General features: G+C 48.9%; 2 protein-coding genes across 2 annotated transcripts; one reads left to right on the top strand and one right to left on the bottom strand.

The window, feature by feature from the left end:
- Positions 1-110: 110 nt before the first annotated feature.
- Positions 111-16,107, top strand: LOC144077457 (protocadherin-16-like). The gene is made up of 13 exons (XM_077605226.1): positions 111-405; positions 781-1,648; positions 1,904-2,442; positions 2,526-2,793; positions 3,317-3,493; positions 3,575-3,806; positions 4,309-4,545; positions 5,359-5,641; positions 5,738-6,267; positions 6,386-6,561; positions 7,314-7,413; positions 7,486-7,646; positions 12,674-16,107. The coding sequence occupies exons 2-13, from the start codon at positions 785-787 to the stop codon at positions 15,008-15,010; spliced, it is 5,904 nt and encodes a 1,967-aa protein (XP_077461352.1). The 5' UTR covers positions 111-405; positions 781-784; the 3' UTR covers positions 15,011-16,107.
- cpe (carboxypeptidase E) lies at positions 16,014-22,381 on the bottom strand. Its single transcript, XM_077605227.1, has 9 exons — positions 22,020-22,381; positions 19,911-20,107; positions 19,164-19,331; positions 18,551-18,668; positions 18,284-18,466; positions 17,963-18,102; positions 17,364-17,463; positions 17,163-17,281; positions 16,014-16,526 (listed from the first exon to the last, which is right to left on the bottom strand). The coding sequence occupies exons 1-9, from the start codon at positions 22,240-22,242 to the stop codon at positions 16,428-16,430; spliced, it is 1,347 nt and encodes a 448-aa protein (XP_077461353.1). The 5' UTR covers positions 22,243-22,381; the 3' UTR covers positions 16,014-16,427.
- Between the last annotated feature and the right edge of the window lie 74 nt (positions 22,382-22,455).

Here is a 22,455-nt window from a genome sequence, read left to right as displayed (position 1 = left end):
TTATACTGAGGTGGATAGAGTAGCCGAAAACTACTAAAAAATGGAAAACTGGGGAAAAAAATGCCAAATTGCATAAACTGGGGGGAAAAATGAAAAGAAAAAAGCCAAACAATCAGAAAAAAAATTAAAAGCAAAGCATTCCCGCACATTTTATTTACAGAAATCGTATTTTCTAGTATCTCAATACTTTTTAAAAATACTTTACGCTAAATGACCAGTTTGAAAACCAATTGTCTTTGTCTTCTCAATCTGTCGCCATCTGCCCGTTTGATGAGCAGAAAATGCCGGGCCCCCAAATCCGTATGGGCGGAGCCCTGAAATCTGGAGGGGGCGGAGCCACATCCACGGGGGAGCTGGCGCTCCAGCAAGCCCCGCTTCAGAACACCTTTTTCGGACTGTCTGGAGGTAATCCTGACTTCTTTTTTTAATGCGGAAAGTCGTCATGTGATTCTGCCGCCAATCTTTTCTTCCTCCTGTCGTGGAACACAAAAAAAACGGTAAACGTTAACTCTGATTTCCATTTTCCTTCTTCATCCAAGATGACCAAAATTCTTGGACTCATTTTTGTGACTTTAAAAAAAAATGTTCTCTATTGATTTTTATTGCCATTAATAGTGATATAATGGTAATTAGGCTGGGTTTTTTTAAAGAAAGACTTAAAATATTTTTTTAATTCTGCAAAAATATTTGAATTATTTTGGTCGTCTCTAACTGCATTCCTTGTTTATTTTTTCCCTTTTGAGTTGATTTTGAAATGAATATTTTTTGTTAGCTCCTTAGTGAGATGGTGTGGGTGCTCCTGGTGGTGGCGCTCCTGTGCGCCCCCTGGCGGACGCGAGCCTCCGAGCTGACGTTGAGCGTCCCGGAGGGGCTCCCCGCCGGCACGGCGGTGGGCGACCTGGCCGCCGCCCTGAGCCGGCCGGCGGCGGGCTTCCTGCTCTCCGAGGCCGGCGACTCGCAGGTCTTCCGCGATCTGGACGTGCGCCCGGACACGGGCCTGATCTCCACCGCCGCCGTCCTGGACCGCGAGACCCGGGCCAGCTACGAATTCGCCGCCGCCAGCCTGTCGGGCGAGGTGGTCCGGGTGCGCATCCTGGTGGAGGACGTCAACGACCACTCCCCCGAGTTCCCCTCGGGGGAAGCCCAGCTGCTCGTGTCGGAGTCCGCCCCGCCCGGCGCCCGCTTCCGCCTGCCGGGGGCCCGCGACCGGGACGTTGGCGAGCTGGGGGTCCGGGGCTACCGCATCCGGGAGAGCGACCAGGCCGAGTTCTTCCGCGTGGAGCCCCGCGAGCCCGACCTGGACCTGGTGCTGCGACGCGGGCTGGATAGGGAAAGCCGGGACTTTTACACCCTGACCGTGGAGGCCTTCGACGGCGGCGTCCCCGTCCGAGTCGGGACGCTGCGGCTCAACGTGACGGTCCTGGACGAGAACGACAACCCGCCCGCCTTCCGGCCACGGCGCTACGCCGCGTCCGTGCCGGAGAACGCCACGGTGGGGACGTCGGTGTGCCGGGTGGGCGCCGACGACCCGGACGCGGGCGACAACGGCAGGGTGGGCTTTAGCGTGGAAGGACGCCACGACTTCTTCTCCGTGGACCAGACCACCGGGGTGCTTTACCTCAACCGGCCGCTGGATTTTGAAACACAGGTAAAAATAAAGCTGTTTTTTTTGTCAGGCTCTTTAACAAAACAAATGTTAAGATCTACCATATGCATGCATGTACATGTGTGTGTATGTATATATATATATATATATATATGTGTATATATGTATATATGTATATATGTATATATATATATGTATATGTGTATATATATATGTGTATATATATATGTGTATATATATATGTGTGTATATATATGTGTATATATATATATGTATATATATCTGTCTTCCTGACAGTCTTTCCACGAGGTGATGGTCACGGCCCGAGACTTTGGCGTCCCGCCAGAGTCCAGCGGCACTCTGGTCCTGGTGACGGTGGACAACGTCAACGACAACGCCCCCGTGGTCGACGTGCTCTTTCTGGGCGAGAGCGGCCGGGTCTCCGAGGCGGCCGAGCCGGGAGACTACGTGGCCCGGGTTTCCGTCTCCGACCCGGACGACCCCGAGGAGGCGCCGGACGTCCGGCTGGAGGGCGGCGGCGGCGACTTCCTGCTGGAGCGCGCCGACCGCTCCGTCTACGTCTTGCGCGTGGCCGGCGGGCTGGACAGGGAGGAGAAAGACTTGTACGCCTTGAAGATCCTGGTCCGGGATTCCGGGAGCCCGCCCCTCGGCGCCGAGGCGCTCATCCCGCTGCGGGTGACGGACGTCAACGATTGCGCACCGTATTTCGACGAGGAGCGGCTCCGGGTTCGGGTCTCCGAAGACCTCCCCGTGGGCGCCTCTGTCGTCCGGGTGGAGGCCCGGGACTCGGACTTGGGGGTCAACGCCCGACTCAGGTAGGGATGCCGTCCTACGCGGGTATTTTTATTCTTCTACAAGTGATGAACTCATGTTAAGAAAATGCTCCCCTAACGTTCAGCTACTCCATCTTGGAATCGGAGTGCCCGGTGCGCGTGGACGGTGAGAGCGGCCTGGTCACCACGGCGGCGCTCCTGGACCGGGACCGGGGTCCCGACACGTGCTGCTTCCTGGTGGCGGCGCGAGACGGCGGCCGGCCGGCCCGGTCGGCCAGCGTCGCCGTCACCCTGCTGCTGCTCGACGTCAATGACAACCCGCCCGCCTTCCGCCAGAGTCTCTACCGGGCCTCCGTGACGGAGCACGCCGCCCCTGGGACCTGTTTCTCGCAAGTACGCCACGCCACACCATTGGCTAGCATCACTTGGGCTAATGCAAGGGTGTCAGACTCGGGTTGGTTCGCGGGCCGCTTTAATGTCAACTTGATTTCATGTGGGCCGGACCATTTTAGATATAATATTTAGATTTTTTTAAATAAATGGATTAAAAGAACTGGATTAAAATCCCTGAATATTCAGTTTTTTTATAGATCTAAAACAATGTTTATTTTAGCTTTTTTAAAATATATTTTTAGATTTTACAAAATGATTTTTGCACTAAAAACACAGAAAAAATGGATTAAAAAATGACAATGATTGATTTAAAAGGAGGAAAATCAGGAAATTGAATATACATCTATACTTTTCATTTGAATTTGATCCCAAAACAGAAAGTCGGCACTCATGATTGACTTTCCCGGGCCACACAAAATGATGCGGTGGGCCAGATTTGGCCCCCGGGCCGCCACTTTGACACCTGTGGGCAAATGTCTGGAAAATGTAATAACTGACCTTCGTCACCTTTGTCGTGTCGCAGGTCGCGGCCGACGACGCCGACACCCCCGAGTTTGGCGTTTTGGTGTACTCTCTTCCCGAGGAGGAGGCGGGTCTCTTCCGCGTCGACCCGCAAAGTGGACGCCTCTGCATCTCCGGGGACATCGACCGAGATGGGGGGAGGAGCGTCCGCCAAGTCCTGGTCCGGGCGCAGGATCCAGTGCGTACGACTCTAGTTTCAACGCGTTCCTTTGACTCGATTGGTCACGCTTGATTTGGGGGTCTATTATTGGATCCACAGGGAGGACTGCAGGCGCACGCGTGGGTCCGCGTGGAGATCCAAGACCTCAACGATAACGCGCCAGAATTCCAGCCCGAGCGCTACGCCGCCGCCGTGGGCTCCCACGCGGCGCCCGGCGTGGAGATCCTGGCGGTGAGCGCCTCAGATGCCGACGATGGCGCCTTCGGCCGCGTGGCCTATCGCCTGCTGCCCGGCGACCGCTCGCATCTCTTTGCCCTTGATGAGCAAACAGGTATCAAAATAATAAAAAAAACATATTCCTTTTTATGTATTTTTTTCCATTCTGTCAAAATATATATTCATTTGTTTGAATTTGAAATATCTATATTTTTAAATGGCATTAATCTTCTGTAGTGCAAGGTTCGCGAGGGCTGCTGGAGCCTATTTTTTAATCTCAAAACAAAAAAGGAGGAACCTTTTTCTCTTTTTTTTAGATGGTATGTTCAATTTTGGGGGATTTTTTTTTTTACTTATCCATCCCCTACAGCACATGTGTCAAAGTGGTGGCCCGGGGGCCAAATCTGGCCCGCCACATCGTTTTGTGTGGCCCGGGAAAGTAAATGATGAGTGGCGACTTTCTGTTTTAGGATCAAATTCAAATGAAGAGTATAGATGTATATTACATTTTCCTGATTTTAATCCATTTATTAAAAATATATCTAAATATTATGGTCTGGCCCACGTGAAATCAAGTTGACGTGAACCAACCCGAGTCTGACACCCTTGCCCTACAGGAACGCTGTACCTGACGTCCTCGCTGAGCCACCTGGATTCGACGAGCATCGAGCTAGCCGTAGCGGCGCGCGACGCCGGCGGTCTGCGCTCGTCCCGCCCGGCCCGGGTGACCGTCGACGTCTGGGCCGGCGCCCACGCCCCGCCCGCCTTCCGCAAGCCCCGCTACGCCTTCGCCGTGGCGGCGGACACCCCGGCGGGCGCCGCCGTGGGCTCCGTGCGGGCCCTCAACGCGCCAGGTATGCCATCATTGTCTCTAAACATTCAAGTTTCCTACAAAATGGCCGCCTGCAAACAACTTTTGCATGTAGAAATCGTCCAATCGTGCGCTGTCCAAGTGTGAGCATCAAGGATTTGATCTCATCATGCAATCCGTTTGTCTTGTTTGCAGACGTTGTTAATCCGACAGGCTGCCTGTAAATCTCATTTCAATTTAATTCCCTTTAAGTCGATCGACCGATGACAAACAATGTGCTGATAAATTTGTGTGCGAGAGATCAAAGGCAATCACGGAGCTTAAAAACAAGCGACCGGTCGCTCACGTGACGCCACCTCGTTAATTAATGGATTAAAACGCCCAGCGGAAGGAATCAAGGCGTCTGTAATCTTGTAAGAGGGTGACGCGACAGACGCTTAATTCCAAGGGATTAATTCCACTTGGTTGACTTTTTGTCTGGCACGTTTGGAGAAAAAAAATGTAGCGATATCCCTTCTGCTGTAATTTAAAATGAAAGCATCACAAGTACAATCCATTTATTTTAAGGTCAATGCATTGACTTGAAGGGGAAAGTTGCCCCTACCAATATGGCCGCCCAGAAGCTCTTTTCATGCCTAGCATGCATTTTTTTGGGAGGTGGGAGGAAAGCGGAGTACTTGGAGAAAACCCACGCCAGCCTGGGGAGAACATGCAAACTCCACACAGTGAGGACCCGCCTGATATCGAACCCACAAGCCTAGAACTGCGAGCCCGACGCGCTAACCACGTCTTGTATTTGATGGCAGGTTTTGGAGGACGACTTGGAAGTCATATTCTTTGTTTTTGATCTTGACAGATTGCGTGGAACCCGTGTCCTACCGTATCGCCTCGGGCGACCCGCGGGGTCTGTTCGCCGTGGACCCCACGTCGGGCCTGATCAGCACGGCCAAAGACCTGGAGCGCCGGGCATCGCCGTACGCCCTTCTCTACGTCCAGGCCCACACGCCGTCCTCCCCGGTCTTCGGCGAGGCGCGGGTCCGCATCGACGTCGAGGACGCCGTCCGACCGTCCGGGAGCACGCCGCCGGGCGCCGACTCGGGAATGGCGACCCTAAACCTGATGGCGGACCCCGGATCCGGGTACCGCTTCGTTTATCGTCGACCCTGGGAAACGAACTCGTTAGACGTCCGATCTTTTCTGAAAATAAGACGCCATTTTGTCTCGTCTTTTCAAAGGACACCGGTGTTGGAAATCAGCGGCCCGGATGGCGAAGACCTACCCCGGAGCCCCGCCCCCACCTCGGAGACGCCGCTCTGCCGGGCGCAAATCGCCGAGGACGCGGTCCGGAACTCCGCGCTGCTCCGACTGAGCGTCCGCGGGGGCGCCGGCGACGTCCCGCTATACTCCCTGGTGGCGGAGGCGGGCTCCCCGCCCCTCCCCTTCCGGATCCACCCCCGCAACGGGCAGCTGTACCTGGCCGACGAGCTGGACTACGAGCGGGAATCGGCGTACCGCTTCCGAGTGTTGGCCACGGTGGGCCTCGCCCTGGCGGTGGTGGCGGTGGAGGTCTCGGTGATGGACGTCAACGACAACCCGCCCGTTTTCGGCGGGATGGCGTACTTCGCCACGTGGAGGGAGGGGCCTCCGCCCGCGGGGCCGGCAGCGGCACGGGTGGCGGCCGGCGACCGGGACGCCGGGGAAAACGGACGCCTGTCTTACGCCCTGCTTTCGGGCGAGAAGTTCTTCCGCATCCACCCCGAAACGGGTAACTATGCAAGTTCTACGAGCGATGACCTCGTGGAAAGATGGCGAGATCTCATTGGTCGTTCAAGAATTCCCTGACCGAGTTTTTTTACGTTGTTTTGTGGTCCCGCATTTCACAGGTGAGATCTTCAGTTGGGTGGAGTTGGACCGGGAGCAGAAAAGCCAGCACATGTTGGAGGTCACGGTCAACGACAGGGGCCGCCCGCGACGCAACGCCACCGCCCGCGTCCACGTCCTGGTCGCCGACGTCAACGACAACCCGCCACGCTTCGTGCACCGGGAGCGCCGCGTCCAGGTGAGCGGTGTGTCAAAAGGTCATAAAATGGAACTCATTCAAGACTCAAGTAGGAATTGCTTCTTCCTTTTGGGTCACAGAAATGAAGAGGGATGAATTAAAGCACGTGTCAAAGTGGCGGCCCGGGGGCCAAATCTGTCCCGGCGCATCATTTTGTGTGGCCCGGGAAAGTAAATCATGAGTGCCGACTTTCTGTTTTAGGATCAAATTCAAATGAAGAGTATAGATGTATATTAAATTTCTTGATTTTCCCCCTTTTAAATCAATAATCGTCATTTTTTAATCCATTTTTTCTGTGTTTTTAGTTCAAAAATCATTTTGTAAAATCTAAAAATATATTTTAAAAAAAAGCTCAAATAAACATTGTTTTAGATCTATAAAAAAACGGAATATTCAGGTTTTTTAAGCCAGTTCTTTTAATCCATTTTAAATTAAAAAAAATCTAAATATTATTGTAATTTTTTAATCCACTTTTTCTGTGTTTTTACTTCAAAAATCATTTGGTAAAATCTAAAAATAGATGAAAAAAGCTAAAATAAACATTGTTTTAGATCTATTAAAAAACTGAATATTCAGGGCTTTTAATCCATTTATCAAAAAAAATCTAAATATTATATCTAAAATGGTCCGGGCCACATGAAATCAAGTTGACCTTAACGCGGCCCGCGAACCAACCCGAGTCTGACACCCCTGAATTAAACAATAAATATATTTAGAAAAAAAACATTTCAAGACAAATTCCTTGTTTGCAGATATCTTCCGGAATCCCAACAGGATCCCTGGTGACAAACGTATTTGCCAAAGATGCGGACGCGGGAGAAAATGGAACCATCACGTATACGTTGCAGAGCGGTGAGTGAATGTCCAAACCCATTTGAAGGGGGAGGTACGGCAGTGAACGGACAAAGCTCTCAATTGGCGCAGGCGGCCGACTTCCGCCGCATTTCGAGATTGACGCCGAAAGCGGCGACGTCAGGACCACGTCGCGCTTCGGGGACGGCGGCCAGGAGACGTACGTCCTGCGGGTGACGGCCAGGGACGGCGGATCGCCGCCGCTGGAGGACACGGCGCTCATTCACTTGCGGGTACGTTGAGTGGCCCGGCCGCCGCCGCCGTGTCTCCCCAAAAAGGGGCGTGTCCGAAATATGGCAAAAAAATATCGCATCTCATCTCAGATTTCAACATTTCCCAACTTAATAATGAATTTAAATATGAACATGAATTGGGCTATGACTAGTAGCTAACTGTATAACTGGGTCAACTATGACGAGCAGCCAGTGGCGGTCCGTGAATTTCCTAGCGACGCCTTCAGCTGTCGGAATCAATGCAACCCTCAAAAATTATTTTATGGCTATAAAACCTCTACTGCAACTATGTGTAGTCAAGGCTTTCCAATAATGTCGAGGTAAAGTGTGGCCAATTTGTGGTGTAGTGGTTAAATCACCTGGCTGCCATGTGGGCAGGTGTGGTTCAAATCCCAGTTGGGAATAATTTTTCCCTTAAATAAAAACAACCGTCTGTAGTCAAGACTTTCCAATAATGACAATGTAAAGTGTGGCCACTTAATAGTGTAGAGGTTCGCTCAACTGCCTGCCATGTGGGCGGACAGGGTTCAAATTCCAGTTGGTAATCATTTTTCCCTTAAATAAAAACAACTGTGTGTAGTCAAGACTTTCCAATAACAACAAAGTAAAGTGTGGCCACTTCATAGTGTAGAGGTTTGCTCACCTGACTGCCACGTGGGAGGCTGGGGTTCAAATCCCAGTTGGTAATCATTTTTCCCTTAAATACAAACAACCGTGTGTAGTCAAGACTTTCCAATAATCACTAAGTATGTATATGTTTTGACGAAAGTTTGGCGACACTTTTTCCTTGTCGACGATAATGTCAAATATTTATTCATCTTATTAGACGTGCTTCATAACTGAGCAAAGAATACCCCGAGATTTGATACAAACGTAAAGCTGGCATTCAAAATGACTTGAATGGCTGGACATCGTAAGGCTTTTTCTTTAAAAAAAAGTGGTCTATGTAAAGTAAAGCTTTTATTTGTTTAAAAAATAAATACTATGTATATATAGTCAGGCTTTTTTCTTTAAAAATGACCATGTATATTAAGGGTTTTTATTAAAAAATGACCATGTATAGTAAGGCTTTTTTATTTAAAAAAAACGACCATGTACAGTACGTTTTTCTTAAAAGACGACATAGTATAGTAAGGCTTTTTTCTTAAAAAACAACATAGTATAGGCTTTTTTCTTTAAAGACGACATAGTATAGTAAGGCTTATTTTCTTTAAAAACGACACAGTATAGTAAGGCTTATTTTCTTTAAAAACGACACAGTATAGTAAGGCTTTTTTGTCTTTAAAAACGACATAGTATAGTAAGGCTTTTTATTTACAAAAAATGACCATGAATAGTAAGGCTTTTTTCTTAAAAAATGACCATGTATAGTAAGGCTTTTTTTCTTAAAAAACGACATAGTATAGTAAGGCTTTTTTTCCTAAAAAAACGACATAGTATAGTATGGCTTTTTTCCCCTAAAAAAACGACATAGTATAGTGTGGCTTTTTCCCTAAAAAACGACATAGTATAGTATGGCTTTTCCCCCTAAAAAACGACATAGTATAGTATGGCTTTTTTCCTTTAAAAAACGACATAGTATAGTATGGCTTTTTTTTCTTAAAAAACGACATAGTATAGTAAGGCTTTTTTATATAAAAAACGACATAGTATAGAAAGGCTTTTTTCTTTAGAAAACGACATAGTATAGTAAGGCTTTTTTTCTTTAAAAAACAACATAGTATAGTAAGGCTTTTTTTCCTAAAAAACGGGTCAGAACATGAGGTGGGAATCAGGAGTGAGTTCAATTCCACTCGTTGCAATTCTCAAATTGTTTATTGAGTTAATGAAAAGGATAAATACAACTTCCAACTTTACTGTGGTGCAGTGGCAAAGACAATGAGTCAGAATTTCAGGTGGACTCAAGTTCAAATCAGGAGTGAGTTCAATTCCACCCTTTGCAATTCTCAAATTGTTTATTGAGGTAATGAAAAGGATAAATATAACTTCCAATCACATCATTTCAGAAGACACTGTGGTCCAGTGGCAAAGACAAATGGTCAGAACTTCTGGTGGACTCAAGTTCAAATCAGGAGTGAGTTCAATTCCACTCTTTGCAATTCTCAAATTAGTGAATTTGACTGCCACGTGGGAAATGGGGTTCGAATCCCGCTCTCGTTTGACTAATCACTACACTAGTAGTTCAGTAAATGGGTAACCCTTTTTTCATTCAAATAAAGACTTAGTCATTTTTTTCAGCAAAACAATATTTCCGGTCAGCCTTCGGCTGACCGGAAGACAGTTGGGAGGGGGGATCCCTGGTGGCGTTCGACAGTCGGCCTTCGGCCGACTGCCGACACCATACAGTCGTTGACTGGCGACACCGGGACGTGAACCCTCGACAGTTGGGAGGGGGGATCCCTGGTGGCGTTCGACAGTCGGCCTTCGGCCGACTGCCGACACCATACAGTCGTTGACTGGCGACACCAGGACGTGAACCCTCGACACCCACGTCGCAGGCAGGTGACTTAGCCACTACACCACAAGGCGGCCCGCCTATATATGATTGGAAGTTATATTTATCCTTTTCATTACCTAAATAAACAATTTGAGAATTGCAAAGAGTGGAATTGAACTCACTCCTGATTTGAACTTGAGTCCACTTCAAGTTCTGACTCATTGTCTTTGCCACTGGACCACAGTGACTTGTGAAATGAAGTGATTGGAAGTTATATTTATCCTTTTCATTACCTCAATAAACAATTTGAGAATTGCAAAGAGTGGAATTGAACTCACTCCTGATTTGAACTTGAGTCCACCTGAAGTTCTGACCCATTGTCTTTGCCACTGGACCACAGTGACTTCTGAAATGATTTGATTGGAACTTATATCTATCCTTTTCATTACCTCAATAAACAATTTGAGAATTGCAAAGAGTGGAATTGAACTCACTCCTGATTTGAACTTGAGTCCACCAGAAGTTCTGACCATTTGTCTTTGCCACTGGACCACAGTGACTTGTGAAATGAAGTGATTGGAAGTTATATTTATCCTTTTCATTACCTCAATAAACAATTTGAGAATTGCAAAGAGTGGAATTGAACTGACTCCTGATTTGAATTGAGTCCACCTGAAGTTCTGACCCATTGTCTTTGCCACTGGACCACAGTGACTTCTGAAATGATTTGATTGGAACTTATATCTATCCTTTTCATTACCTCAATAAACAATTTGAGAATTGCAAAGAGTGGAATTGAACTCACTCCTGATTTGAACTTGAGTCCACCAGAAGTTCTGACCATTTGTCTTTGCCACTGGACCACAGTGTCTTCTGAAATGATTTGATTGGAACTTATATCTATCCTTTTCATTACCTCAATAAACAATTTGAGAATTGCAAAGAGTGGAATTGAACTCACTCCTGATTTGAACTTGAGTCCACCAGAAGTTCTGACCATTTGTCTTTGCCACTGGACCACAGTGACTAATGAAATGATTTGATTGGAACTTATATCTATCCTTTTCATTACCTCAATAAACAATTTGAGAATTGCAAAGAGTGGAATTGAACTCACTCCTGATTTGAATAGAGTCCACCTGAAGTTCTGACCCATTGTCTTTGCCACTGGACCACAGTGACTTCTGAAATGATTTGGTTGGAACTTATATCTATCCTTTTCATTACCTCAATAAACAATTTGAGAATTGCAAAGAGTGGAATTGAACTCACTCCTGATTTGAACTTGAGTCCACCAGAAGTTCTGACCATTTGTCTTTGCCACTGGACCACAGTGACTTCTGAAATGATTTGATTGGAACTTATATCTATCCTTTTCATTACCTCAATAAACAATTTGAGAATTGCAAAGAGTGGGATTGAACTCACTCCTGATTTGAACTTGAGTCCACCAGAAGTTCTGACCATTTGTCTTTGCCACTGGACCACAGTGACTTCTGAAATGATCTGATTGGAAGTTATATTTATCCTTTTCATTACCTCAATAAACAATTTGAGAATTGCAAAGAGTGGAATTGAACTCACTCCAGATTTGAACTTGTGTCCAACTTCAACCCATTGTCTTTGCCACTGGACCACAGTGACTTCTGAAATGATGTGATTGGAAGTTATATCTATCCTTTTCATTACCTCAATAAACAATTTGAGAATTGCAAAGAGAGGAAATGAACTCATTCCTGATTTGATCTTGAGTCCACCTGAAGTTCTGACCCATTGTCTTTGCCACTGGACCACAGTGACTTCTGAAATGATGTGATTGGAAGTTATATCTATCCTTTTCATTAGGGCTGACCGGAAATAAATTGTTTTGCTGAAAAAAATGACTAAGTCTTTATTTTAATGAAAAAAGGATCAGCCATTTACTGAACTACATAGTGTAGTGATCAGTCAAAAGACAGCGGGATTCGAACCCCAGCTGCCCACACGGCAGTCAGGTGAACGAACCTCTACGCCACGAATTGGTCACACTTTCCTTTGTCATTATTGGAAGGTCTTGACTACAAATATATAGAAACAACTAAGGGAAAATGTTTCCCAACCGGGATTCGAACCCTGGCCTCCCACATGGCAGTCAGGTGATTTAACCACTACACCACAAATTGGCCACACTTTCCTTTGTCATTATTGGAAGGTCTTGACTACAAATATATAGAAACAATTAAGGGAAAATGTTTCCCAACCAGGATTCGAACCCCAGCCTCCCACATGGCAGTCAGGTGATTTAACCACTACACCACGAATTGGCCACACTTTCCTTTGTCATTATTGGAAGGTCTTGACTACAAATATATAGAAACAACTAAGGGAAAATGTTTCCCAACCGGGATTCGAACCCTGGCCTCCCACATGGCAGTCAGGTGAGTTAACCACTACACCACGAATTGGCCACACTTTCCTTTGTCATTATTGGAAGGTCTTGACTACAAATATATAGAAACAACTAAGGGAAAATGTTTCCCAACCGGGATTCGAACCCTAGCTGCCCACATGGCAGTCAGGTGAACTCTCTTCTGTTTGTTTCCGCCTTCAGGTGTCCGAGGATCGAGCCTCCCTGTCCGCGGCGAGATGTCTGCGGGTCCGAGAAGACGCCCCGCCGGGCACGGTGATCGGTTCCCTGGCCGTCTCGTCTCTGGGAAGGAACGTGGACTACTCCGTCCCGGGGGACGACGGCGACTCGCCCTTCGGCCTGGACTCCCGCTCGGGCGACATCTACGTCCGGCGGCCCCCGGACTACGAGGCGGCCCCCGTCCAGTCGCTGGTGGCGCTGGCCGAGGACCGTCTGGGCCGCAACGTCACGCTGAGGGCGCTGGTGACGGTGGAGGACGCCAACGATCACCCGCCGCGCTTCCCCGACAACCCGGTGACCTTCGCCTTGAGGGCCGACGCCCCGCCGGGTTCGCTGGCGTTTGCCTTTTGCGCCAGCGACGGGGACGCCTCGTACCCCGCCGGCGCCCTGCGCTACTCCGTGGCCTCGCCCCCAGGGTTCCCCTTCCGCCTGGACCCGCGCAACGGCAGGCTGACGGTGGCGGCGCCGTTGGACCGGCCGACCTACGCCTTCACGGTGACGGCCGGCGACCGGTCGGAAAGACCGCGAGAGGCGTCGGTGACGGCCAGGGTCTTTCTGCTGGACGTGGACCGTCCCGTCCGTCGTTTCGCCGCCACCGATGCGAACCAAGGAGAACTCGAGACGTCGTCCTACGTCGGACGGAGAGCTTCATTTGCGCTGGAACAGAAAATGGCGAAGGCGCCGGTGTTCGGCAACACGGAGTATCGTGTCTGGGTGGCGGAAAACGCCCCCGCCGGCACCTCTGTGGCATGGGTCGGCGGCGGCGATCCGGACGGGGGACTCCATGCCGAGCTGCACTACGACATCGTCTCCGGTGACGGCGGCGGACGCTTCCGGATGGACCCCGTCACTGGCGTTTTGGCACTCCACGCACCACTGGACTACGAGGAAGAGTCGGAATACGTCCTGACGGTCCGGGCGCGTGACGGCGAAGACCCTTGGGATGCGGGAAACGTGGCGTTCGCCACCGTTTTCGTGGAGGTATCGGACGAGAATGACCACGGTCCACGCTTCGCCTCCTCCACGTATAACTGCTCCGTTTCGGAGAACCTTCCCCCGTTCACGGTGGTCTGCTCGGTCCGGGCCGCGGACGGAGACGGCGCCGCCTACGGACGATTGACGTACTCCGTCCTGTCCTCCTGTTCCGAAGATTGGGGCGAGTCGCCCTTGACCCTGGACCCCCGGGCCGGCGTCATCCGTACGCGCCGGTCCTTTGACTACGAGCGGCAACGCGAGTACTGCTTGTTGGTGGAAGCCCGGGACGCGGGGGACCAGACGGCCACGGTCCGGGTGCACGTTTACGTCAAGGGAACGGACGAGTTCGATCCCGTCTTCTCCCGCCAGCGGTACCGCTTCTTCTTACCGGAAGACGCCGAGTCCGGTCTCGCCGTCGGCTTCGTGACGGCGCTGGACAGAGACGGGGGCGCCGACGGGGCGGTGGAGTACTCGCTCTCGGAGCCGTCGCCCCGCTTCCGGGTGGACAAAACCCTGGGAGCCGTCTACGCTTCGGGTGTGGCCGAGCTGACCGTGTTCGCCGCCGGTCCCCGGGCGGGTTCCAGGAGAGCTTCCTGTCGGGTTTCCGTGGAAATCGCCAGTTGGGCCCTGCCGCTCGGCGGCCGCGTGCTCGGCCTGAGCGTCTCGCTCGCCGCCGTACTCCTGTCCCTGCTGGTCTTCGCCGCTCTGGTGCTCAGGTCCAAACACAAAGAAGCCACCGGCAAAACGAAGGGCGCCTCGTCGGATGCCCCCGACGGCACCGAGAACAAGCGGACCCTAGGCGCTCCCGAAAACCGCCGGACGCCGTCCGACCGGAGCGGCCGAGGCTCGGCGGAGGGCGAGACGGCCGAAGACCAGGAAATCCGGCGGATCAACGGGGAGCGCTTTCGGGAAAGCCCGGACGCTGTGACGGGAGGAACGCCGGGAGAAAGGGACGGGAAGGACAAAGACCACCGTTCTCCGGCCACCCCGCTCTGGGAGCACCTTCTCGACCCGGGGCCGGAATTCCCGGCTTTAGCGGCGGTCTTCGCCGACATCGGGAGCCTCCCGGACAGGGCGGGGCCGCCTCCCCTCATCACCTCGGTGGCCCGGCCCGGTTTGCGGAGCGTGCCCCCCCGCCCCCGCTATGCCTACCCCCCTTTGGCCAGGAACACGGGACTCACGCCGAGGGCCATGACGCCCACGTTCACCCCTACCCTGTCGTGGCTGACCTCCAGAAGTCCGGGCCCCCCTCCGCTTGTATCGGAAGGCGGGCTGGATTCGGGGCCCCCCGCCGCCTCACTGCTGGAGGCCGAAATACAAGTGTGAGCAAGCGAAGGAAGGAAGATGAAAAAAAACAGTCACATTCTCTTCATAAGGCAAAGTGGCGGCCCGGGGGCCAAATCTGGCCCGTCGCATCATTTTGTGCGGCCCGAGAAAGTCAATCATGAGTGGCGACTTTCTGTTTTAGGATCAAATTAAAATGAAGAGTATAGATGTATATTACATTTCATGATTTCCCCCCTTTTAAATCAATCATTGTCATTTTTTAATCCATTTTTTCAGTTTTTAGTTCAAAAATCATTTTGTAAAATCTAAAAATATATTTAAAAAAAGCTAAAATAAACATTATTTTAGATCTATAAAAACGGAATATTCAGGGAGACATGGAAAACAAACTGGATCGGGCTCTCGAGGACCGGAGTTGGCCACCCCTTCTCTAGTGTGGAATTTATGCTTTTGACACTATTTATCTATTGACTTTAAAATAGTAGGCCAGTTCATGGAATGCTAGTAAGGAGGTCACAAAGGGAAAATGCCAAGTATAGTAAATAAACCCCCCAAAAACCAATAGCTAACATTTTGGGGTCACTTCCTGGTCATTTTGTGGCATTCCGGGATTCCTTTTTTTACTTGTGGGGATATCAATTGTTTTGCCATGCTAAAAGATTAAAATGTAAAAAAAAAATTGTGTGAAAATTTGATCTGGTGATCATCATGGTGAGAAAGGAGAACCATAAAATTTGCATTTAAATCTTAAAATATCAACACTGTAAACCAAAAAAATGATTGTATTTTGTTTTTCAATACGTTTTTTTAAGCAATCTTTTTTTTTTTTGATGAACATAACTCATGGTCATTTTTTGGGGTGGGCGGGTCTAAGGCAACTTGTTATTTTTTATACGAATTTATGGAGTCTCTTTTAAAGTTTGTATCTGTAGTATGACATTTTATTAGTTGTTGAGATTTTCAGTGTTAAAAAGACTTTTGTATCATCCTTTTATTTGATAAACTAATAAAAATGATGAGAAATCAAAAGACTGGCACGCAATTTGTCAACATAAAGACGGAGTTTTAAGTAGTATTAGTGAATAGTTTTCACAATTACATCCATTGTTGCACATTCCTCCACACAAATAAATATGATATTTCAAATTCACGTTCAAATGAAAGGAGATCTGAAAATTTACATAAATTGCTCTCCTTTGGATCAATTTAAAAAAAAAACGGAAAAAAATGGTGGTTGATTATACATTGGTGAATAAATAGGCTTCCATATATTTATATATAGATAATGTATACAGGTGTATTGACGTTGTTATTGTGCCACAATCCTTTTTTTTGGCCGCTCGCGCCTGCTCACGGGGGTGCGTCTAAGGGCGGTTGCCGTGGTTACCACTCACGATGAACGACGACGACGACGACGATGATGAAGCCAGAAAAGGAGAGAAAGAAGAGAGAAGTTTTAAAAGTTGAGCGTCTCGGACATCATCTTCCACCAATCCATCAGTTCCTCGCGTTCTTCTTCCTTTCGCTCCATCAAAGACTCCAGCTCAAAGTCCACCTAAGACACCGCAACAAAATTCAATCAATCCTTTCAATAAAATATAAATAAAAAGACGATAGATGTGCAAAGAAATTGGAAATCTCAGGCTAATTTAGCTTTGCTTTTGGGAGGATTTTTGCTAACAAAGAGCTTCAAAACAATATGGTGGATATGAATTCAATTATTTAGATAATTTTAAGGCTTTGTATTTTAAATTTTAAATTGATATTTTGTCATATTTACTGGCGACCGACATCCAATCCATCATGAGAAAAGTAACAACGTCAATAAATGTCCCAAAAAATTAGTCTTCATGTATCTCAGGCTAATTTAGCTTTGCTTTTGGGAGGATTTTTGCTAACAAAGAGCTTCAAAACAATATGGTGGATATGAATTCAATTATTTAGATAATTTTAAGGCTTTGTATTTAAAATTTTCAATTGATATGTTGTCATATTTACTGGTGATAGACATCCAATCCATCAGGAGAAAATTAACAACGTCAATAAATGTAGTCTTCATGTATCCGAGGCCAATTTAGCTTAGTTTAGTGGAGCATTTTTGCTAACAAAGAGTTTCAAAACACTATTACGAACTTTAACGGAATACAGCAGGAAAAAAAGAAGGAAAGAAGGGAGGTATGGTGTTAGTTACCCTGGTGGCGGGGCTGTGGGCGACGGCCACCTTCTTGATGACGCTCAAGTAGCCCGGGGCCGACGCCGCCACTTTGTAGTTACCGGGAGTCAACAAGCGCCAGTAGTCGCCGTCTTTGGCTAGAACCACAGACATGGGGGAACGTCGGAAGATGGCTCGGTCCATTTGTAACCCCGGTTTCCGTCGGGCTCGGGCACTCACCCGTGGTCACGTCGTGCTCGATGCCCTCCACCGAGATGGTGGCGTTGCTGATTTCGTTGCCCTGCAGGTCTCGCACGAAGCCCTTGACGCCGCGGTGAACCTGCGTCCAAGCACGCATCCGTTAGCTTTACGCAAATATACACATTTACACACATACAGTGACTTGCTGTTGATTTAGGTTCACTTCCTGTTGTTTGGGGGGTTACAGTAATCCCTCGAATATCGCAGTTAACGTAGACAGACATGTCGGCGATAATTGAAAAATTGTAAAGTCGGGTCACCCCTATTATAACTACCTTTTTTTTTTTCTTCAGTGCGGAGTCCTCATAGCAAATTGATTTTCACATTTTTATGAATTTAATAAAAACCAAAATATTTATTTAAAAAAATAATAATTAATAGCAGAAAATGGCAAAGTTGTGAATTCACGATAATTGAGGGAAGACAGTATTTCAATGTCACTTTGGCATTTATCTAATCTAATATAAGGGATCATGTGATAAGGAGCGATGTGTTCTGTCTGTCCCAAGATGGCCACCGCGGTCTCACGCGGCGCACCTCACTGGGGCACGGTGGATGGGTACGACGTTGTGGGTTACCTGCTGGATGTAGTTGACCATGGAGTCGCGGTTCTGGTCCCAGTAGCCCTTGAGCGTGTCCTCGGCGGGGAATTTGTCGCAGCTCAGTTCCAGCGTGATCTCGAAGCAGTTGCTGCTCAGGTAGTTGAAGTCTTGCATTCCTGCCACGCAACCATTTTTAGCACTTTAATACACAATTTCAAAACATGTAAAGCCATTTGTGGCTATGATTCATGAAAAAAAATGGCCGTTTTTGCCTTTAATTTAGAAAAGTTAGCTCCGTGGCGTCACCATTTTGGAAAAGGTGTGTGGTCCGCGGACGTCCCGTTAAACGGCACTCACCTCCGGGCACGCTGTACCAGGCCCCCCCGTTGGTGACGCCGTCCTTGAAGCTGGCGTCGTCGTCTCCCTGGCGGCAGGGCGCCCGGTTCGGGTCCGACATGACCGGGTTGAAGACGGAGTAGGCGGCGGCCAGCGACTTGAAGAGCGCGTCGTCCGGGCTGGCGCTGTATTCGTGGGCGGAGCCTGCCGGGCGACGGACGGGACGTCGGTTTGTTCCGGAAAAGGCCATCGCCTCGATTTGGCCCCCGAAATACGGCGCCCACTCACCGCTGCGGGTTTCGTCGTACGGGTAGTTGGCCACCACGTCGCCGCCGTGCAGGTTGGCCGACAGGACGAAGGGGATGTCGGCGATCCAGCGGATCACCGCTTTGGTCTCCGGTGCCAGCTGACACGCAAACAAAATTTCATGGCTCAATTCCTTCCTTCCTTTGACATTTTTTCCCCGTGCACTGAAAATGTTATTCCCTTTCTGAACCACTTCACAGAGGGTGCTGGAGCCCATCCCAACCAACTATTGGCAGTAAACAGGGGACGGGTTGCCAGCCAATCGCGGCTCACCAAAAGACGGACAATCAACTTGCTCATTTTAATGACTTAAGAAATCATTTGCTTATCTTTTTTCCCTATTTTTTTGTTCCTCCTACATATTTCAAATGAAATTTGTATATTGTTTGTCATTTTTAAAGGGTTTTGTGGGTGGATCTTGGAACCAATTCAAGCTTTTTGTCCCATGTAAAATGCGTTTCTACTTATGAAAGGCCTCAATATGTAAGTAGAAGTTCCACTGCACTATTTTACCACGCGCAACTTCTTCAAAATGGCGTTTTGGAATGCGTTTGGTTGGCTAGGATGGACATGTGTGTGATGTCAAGCCACTGACCTTGTCGTTTTCATCCACGGCCTTCTTCATGTTTTGCAGCAGGTGATTGTTGGCTCCGCCCTCCCGCTCGTTGACGTAGGCGATTCTATCCAGGTCGGGGAAGTTGCGGTTCAGGTCCACCCCCTGGGCGTTGGCGCGGCCCACGAACCAGTCCTTGATGTCGCCGGACTGAAACAGGGTGAAGTTTTTTTATTATTATTTTTTTTTTTAAGAACGTTTTGGGCAGGTGACCGCTGTGTGCGGTCGATTGGTCGCCGATCTTTTGGTCGCCGGTCTTTTGGTCGCCGGTCTTTTGGTCGCCGTCTTTTGGTCCCAGTCTTTTGGTCGCCCCGACCGCAACAACGGGCGACCAAAAGACCGACGACCAAAAGACCGACGACAAAACAAGGTAAAACAAGACGGTCTACGCATGAATCAAAGCCAACAATGGCCATGAGCACTTTCACTGAGCCCACATGTGAGTGTAGAAGAGTTTGTATGTACATGCGCTGTCCCTTTAAGAAGCGACGTCAGTCAGGGTCTTCTTAACAAGTTCTCCAACAAAAACAATACAAGTCTGGGAAATTTGGAACTTTTCTTTAGCCCAATAATTAATAGGGCATTAAGTATGACTGCAAATAGTCATTTGCAGTTTGTATTTAGGGAATTTGAGCAACCATTTAAATGGTAATTATCAATGACCTTCCGGGCGACCAAAAGATCGGCGACCAAAAGACCGTGTACCCATGACGGCAAACCCATCCATACCTGCGTGGCGGCTTTCTCGAAGCCGTCGGGGTTCATGGAGGGCATGAGGTGCACCCGGGTGTCGTGGATGAGGTCCACCACGGTGCGGTTGCCTCGCTGGTACTGGTCGCACAGGTACTGGGCCAGGTAGAGAATGAGCTCCCGGCCCACCGCCTCGTTGCCGTGCATGTTGGCCACGTACTTGAACTCGGGCTCGCCTAAAAAAGAAGAAAAAAAAGGCTCGGATTTCATTTCACAAGCTGAGTTCATAACAGAGGAGCTAATATTGCTATATTTGGTCGGGAAATGGTCTCCACCACATCAGAAAATCGAACTTTCATGAGTAAAAGGCCATTTTTCGGACGCATAAATCTTCAGTTAAAGTTCAAGGTCATTGACATTGATGGGAAGGTGGCCCCTACCAAGATGGCCGCCCTGTAGGGGCGACAAAGCGTTTATTTTTTTCATACTTCGGCTGTGAACTGAAATGACATTTTCAATAGTTGACGTCCAAGCCCTTTGAAGAGGGAGTTTGTTTGTCGCCATCCCTCCCACTTTAAACGGATTGGACTTTAACGGCGGCCAACTGTGGCATTTAATATGCATCTCCATAAATGGGAGCTATTCAAAAATTCTTTACGGCCACAGCAGGTGAGTCAACACGGCTCGTCATTATGGTTTCCGTGGCGGGCCCGGGGCTGGGATGCCGAGTCGCCGTGGCGACCGCGAACGACCGGAGTCATTTTTTCCTTGATGTCATTTAATGCGTCACACGGAGCCTCAAAGTCGATTCCGAGCTAGCCAAACAACAACATTAGCTCGAAAACATAGACACAAATAAAAATCAAGCCCCTGTATGAAATTTGCCAGGCTTCTCACTCATGGCTAGATGCACAAAAATGTCACCAAAATATACAAAGGAAGACCGCTATTCGGGCCTGAAGCAGTCATTTCATGCAAGGGGCGCCCTCTATCGTTTGGGAATATAATGCAGCCCCAGCAGATTATTTCTCTTGGCAAAATGAAATTTGGCAGACATGCCTATCTTAAGTAGAGCCACAAAAAAAGTCTCGAGACGCCATACAAAGGCTGCCGTTTTTGTTCAAAGTGGCCATTTTTGGGAGATTTGGGCAAAACATCTTGAAATGGAGATTCCTATTGGAAAAGGGACTAAAAATGGAAATTAGCCGGCGGCTACAACCTTACATATTTACATATGTTCATTAACATGAATACAAATATGTTCATGTCCCTTATCAAATCAATCAATCAATCAATCAAATAATCTATTCTGTTGGCCAGCGGCCTTCTCGTGCCAGCGGAAACGCGAATCCTAAACGAAAGGTTGTCACGTAACGGCACCGGGAAGATACCTGACAGATGGCGGCCTACTAACCGACGGAGGCGAGCCGGCGGGGAGCGCTAAGCCGATCTGTTGCCGCGGCGACGGCTATTTCCGCTCGATGGGGAGTTACGTCCAGTCTATTCAAGCCGTTGGCCGTCTGAGCGAGCCAGTTGAAATACGTTAAAAAAAGAATTCAAAATGGAAAAAATATTTGGGGGGTAAAAGGTCACTTTGGCTCAAAATCAAAACAAACCAGGTTGTCATTTTGTTAACAATAGACGTCCATCCGACCCATTAAAAATGAGAGGGTCAACGTTCATGGGCTGCCACTCTCCCACTTGAAACGAGTTGGACACCAATTGCCACCAACGAGCCGATCTATTCAAAATGATTTGAATTTTAATGTCAATGCGTGGACTTTGATGGGAAGGTCCCATCAGGGCGGCCATGTTGGCGAGCTCCACCAAAGCTGCTTCTGCCGTCAACACCAATGACTTAGTCGCTCCTACACGTCGAATTTAAAGTGGGACGCTCATGCACGTCAAATGGATTGGACGTCTTTCTGCGTCCATGTTACTTAACGACTGTAGGGGTGGAAAATTGAGACGATTTGATTAAGGGGAGGTCAATGGCGACCCGGTTATTCGCCCGCAGTGCACCTGAGGCGACGGCGAGCATCCTCGGCGGCCCCAAAATGGCGGCTGCCCACCGCGCCTTTCTCGCTCGTGATTCGCTTGTTATCTCTCTGTTTTTCTGCGGATCTCCCTTCCCCCCGAGGTACTCACCCGCTTCATGCTTGCCGGGGTTGTCGGACATCTCCAGCACGAGTAGCTCGCGGCCCTCGAAGCTCTCGCCGACGGTGTAGATGCGCGTGATGGTGGGGCACTGCAGCCATACGGACACCAGCGCCTTCCGCAGCTCGTCGTAGCGGTGGTACTCGTACGAGACGTCGTCCGCCGACGCCAGGGCCGCGAAGGCCAGCAACAGCAACGCGATCTTGACGCCCATCGTCGGTGGGTGCAACAACAAGAATCAGACGAAGAACGTGGATGGACGCCTACTCCAAAGCCTCTGTCCTCTCAGGGATGCGAATGCGTACACCTGAGCGGGGACGCGTCAAGTGTGCGGAAACGAGGGGCGCGCGTCCGGTCTCGTTTCAAAATAAAAGAATTAACTTAACGGTTTTCGAGGCCGGTCTTTTTTTGCCACGTCTCCGACACA

Source organism: Stigmatopora argus, chromosome 7, assembly GCF_051989625.1.
Source record: "Stigmatopora argus isolate UIUO_Sarg chromosome 7, RoL_Sarg_1.0, whole genome shotgun sequence".
NCBI classification, from domain to species: Eukaryota; Metazoa; Chordata; class Actinopteri; order Syngnathiformes; family Syngnathidae; genus Stigmatopora; species Stigmatopora argus.
This window is presented reverse-complemented; position numbering and strand designations above follow the sequence as displayed.

Bases quoted from the DNA above. Each gene is read 5' to 3' on its own strand.
- LOC144077457 (XM_077605226.1), top strand. From the start codon at position 785: ATGGTGTGGGTGCTCCTGGTGGTGGCGCTCCTGTGCGCCCCCTGGCGG. The intron at 2,794-3,316 runs GTACGCCACGCC...GTCGTGTCGCAG, and splicing joins CTGGGACCTGTTTCTCGCAA to GTCGCGGCCGACGACGCCGA. The intron at 4,546-5,358 runs GTATGCCATCAT...TGATCTTGACAG, and splicing joins GCGGGCCCTCAACGCGCCAG to ATTGCGTGGAACCCGTGTCC.
- cpe (XM_077605227.1), bottom strand. From the start codon at position 22,242: ATGGGCGTCAAGATCGCGTTGCTGTTGCTGGCCTTCGCGGCCCTGGCG. The intron at 18,669-19,163 runs GTCAGTGGCTTG...TTTGCGTGTCAG, and splicing joins CCGTGGATGAAAACGACAAG to CTGGCACCGGAGACCAAAGC. The intron at 18,103-18,283 runs GTGAGTGCCGTT...GTTGCGTGGCAG, and splicing joins CTGGTACAGCGTGCCCGGAG to GAATGCAAGACTTCAACTAC.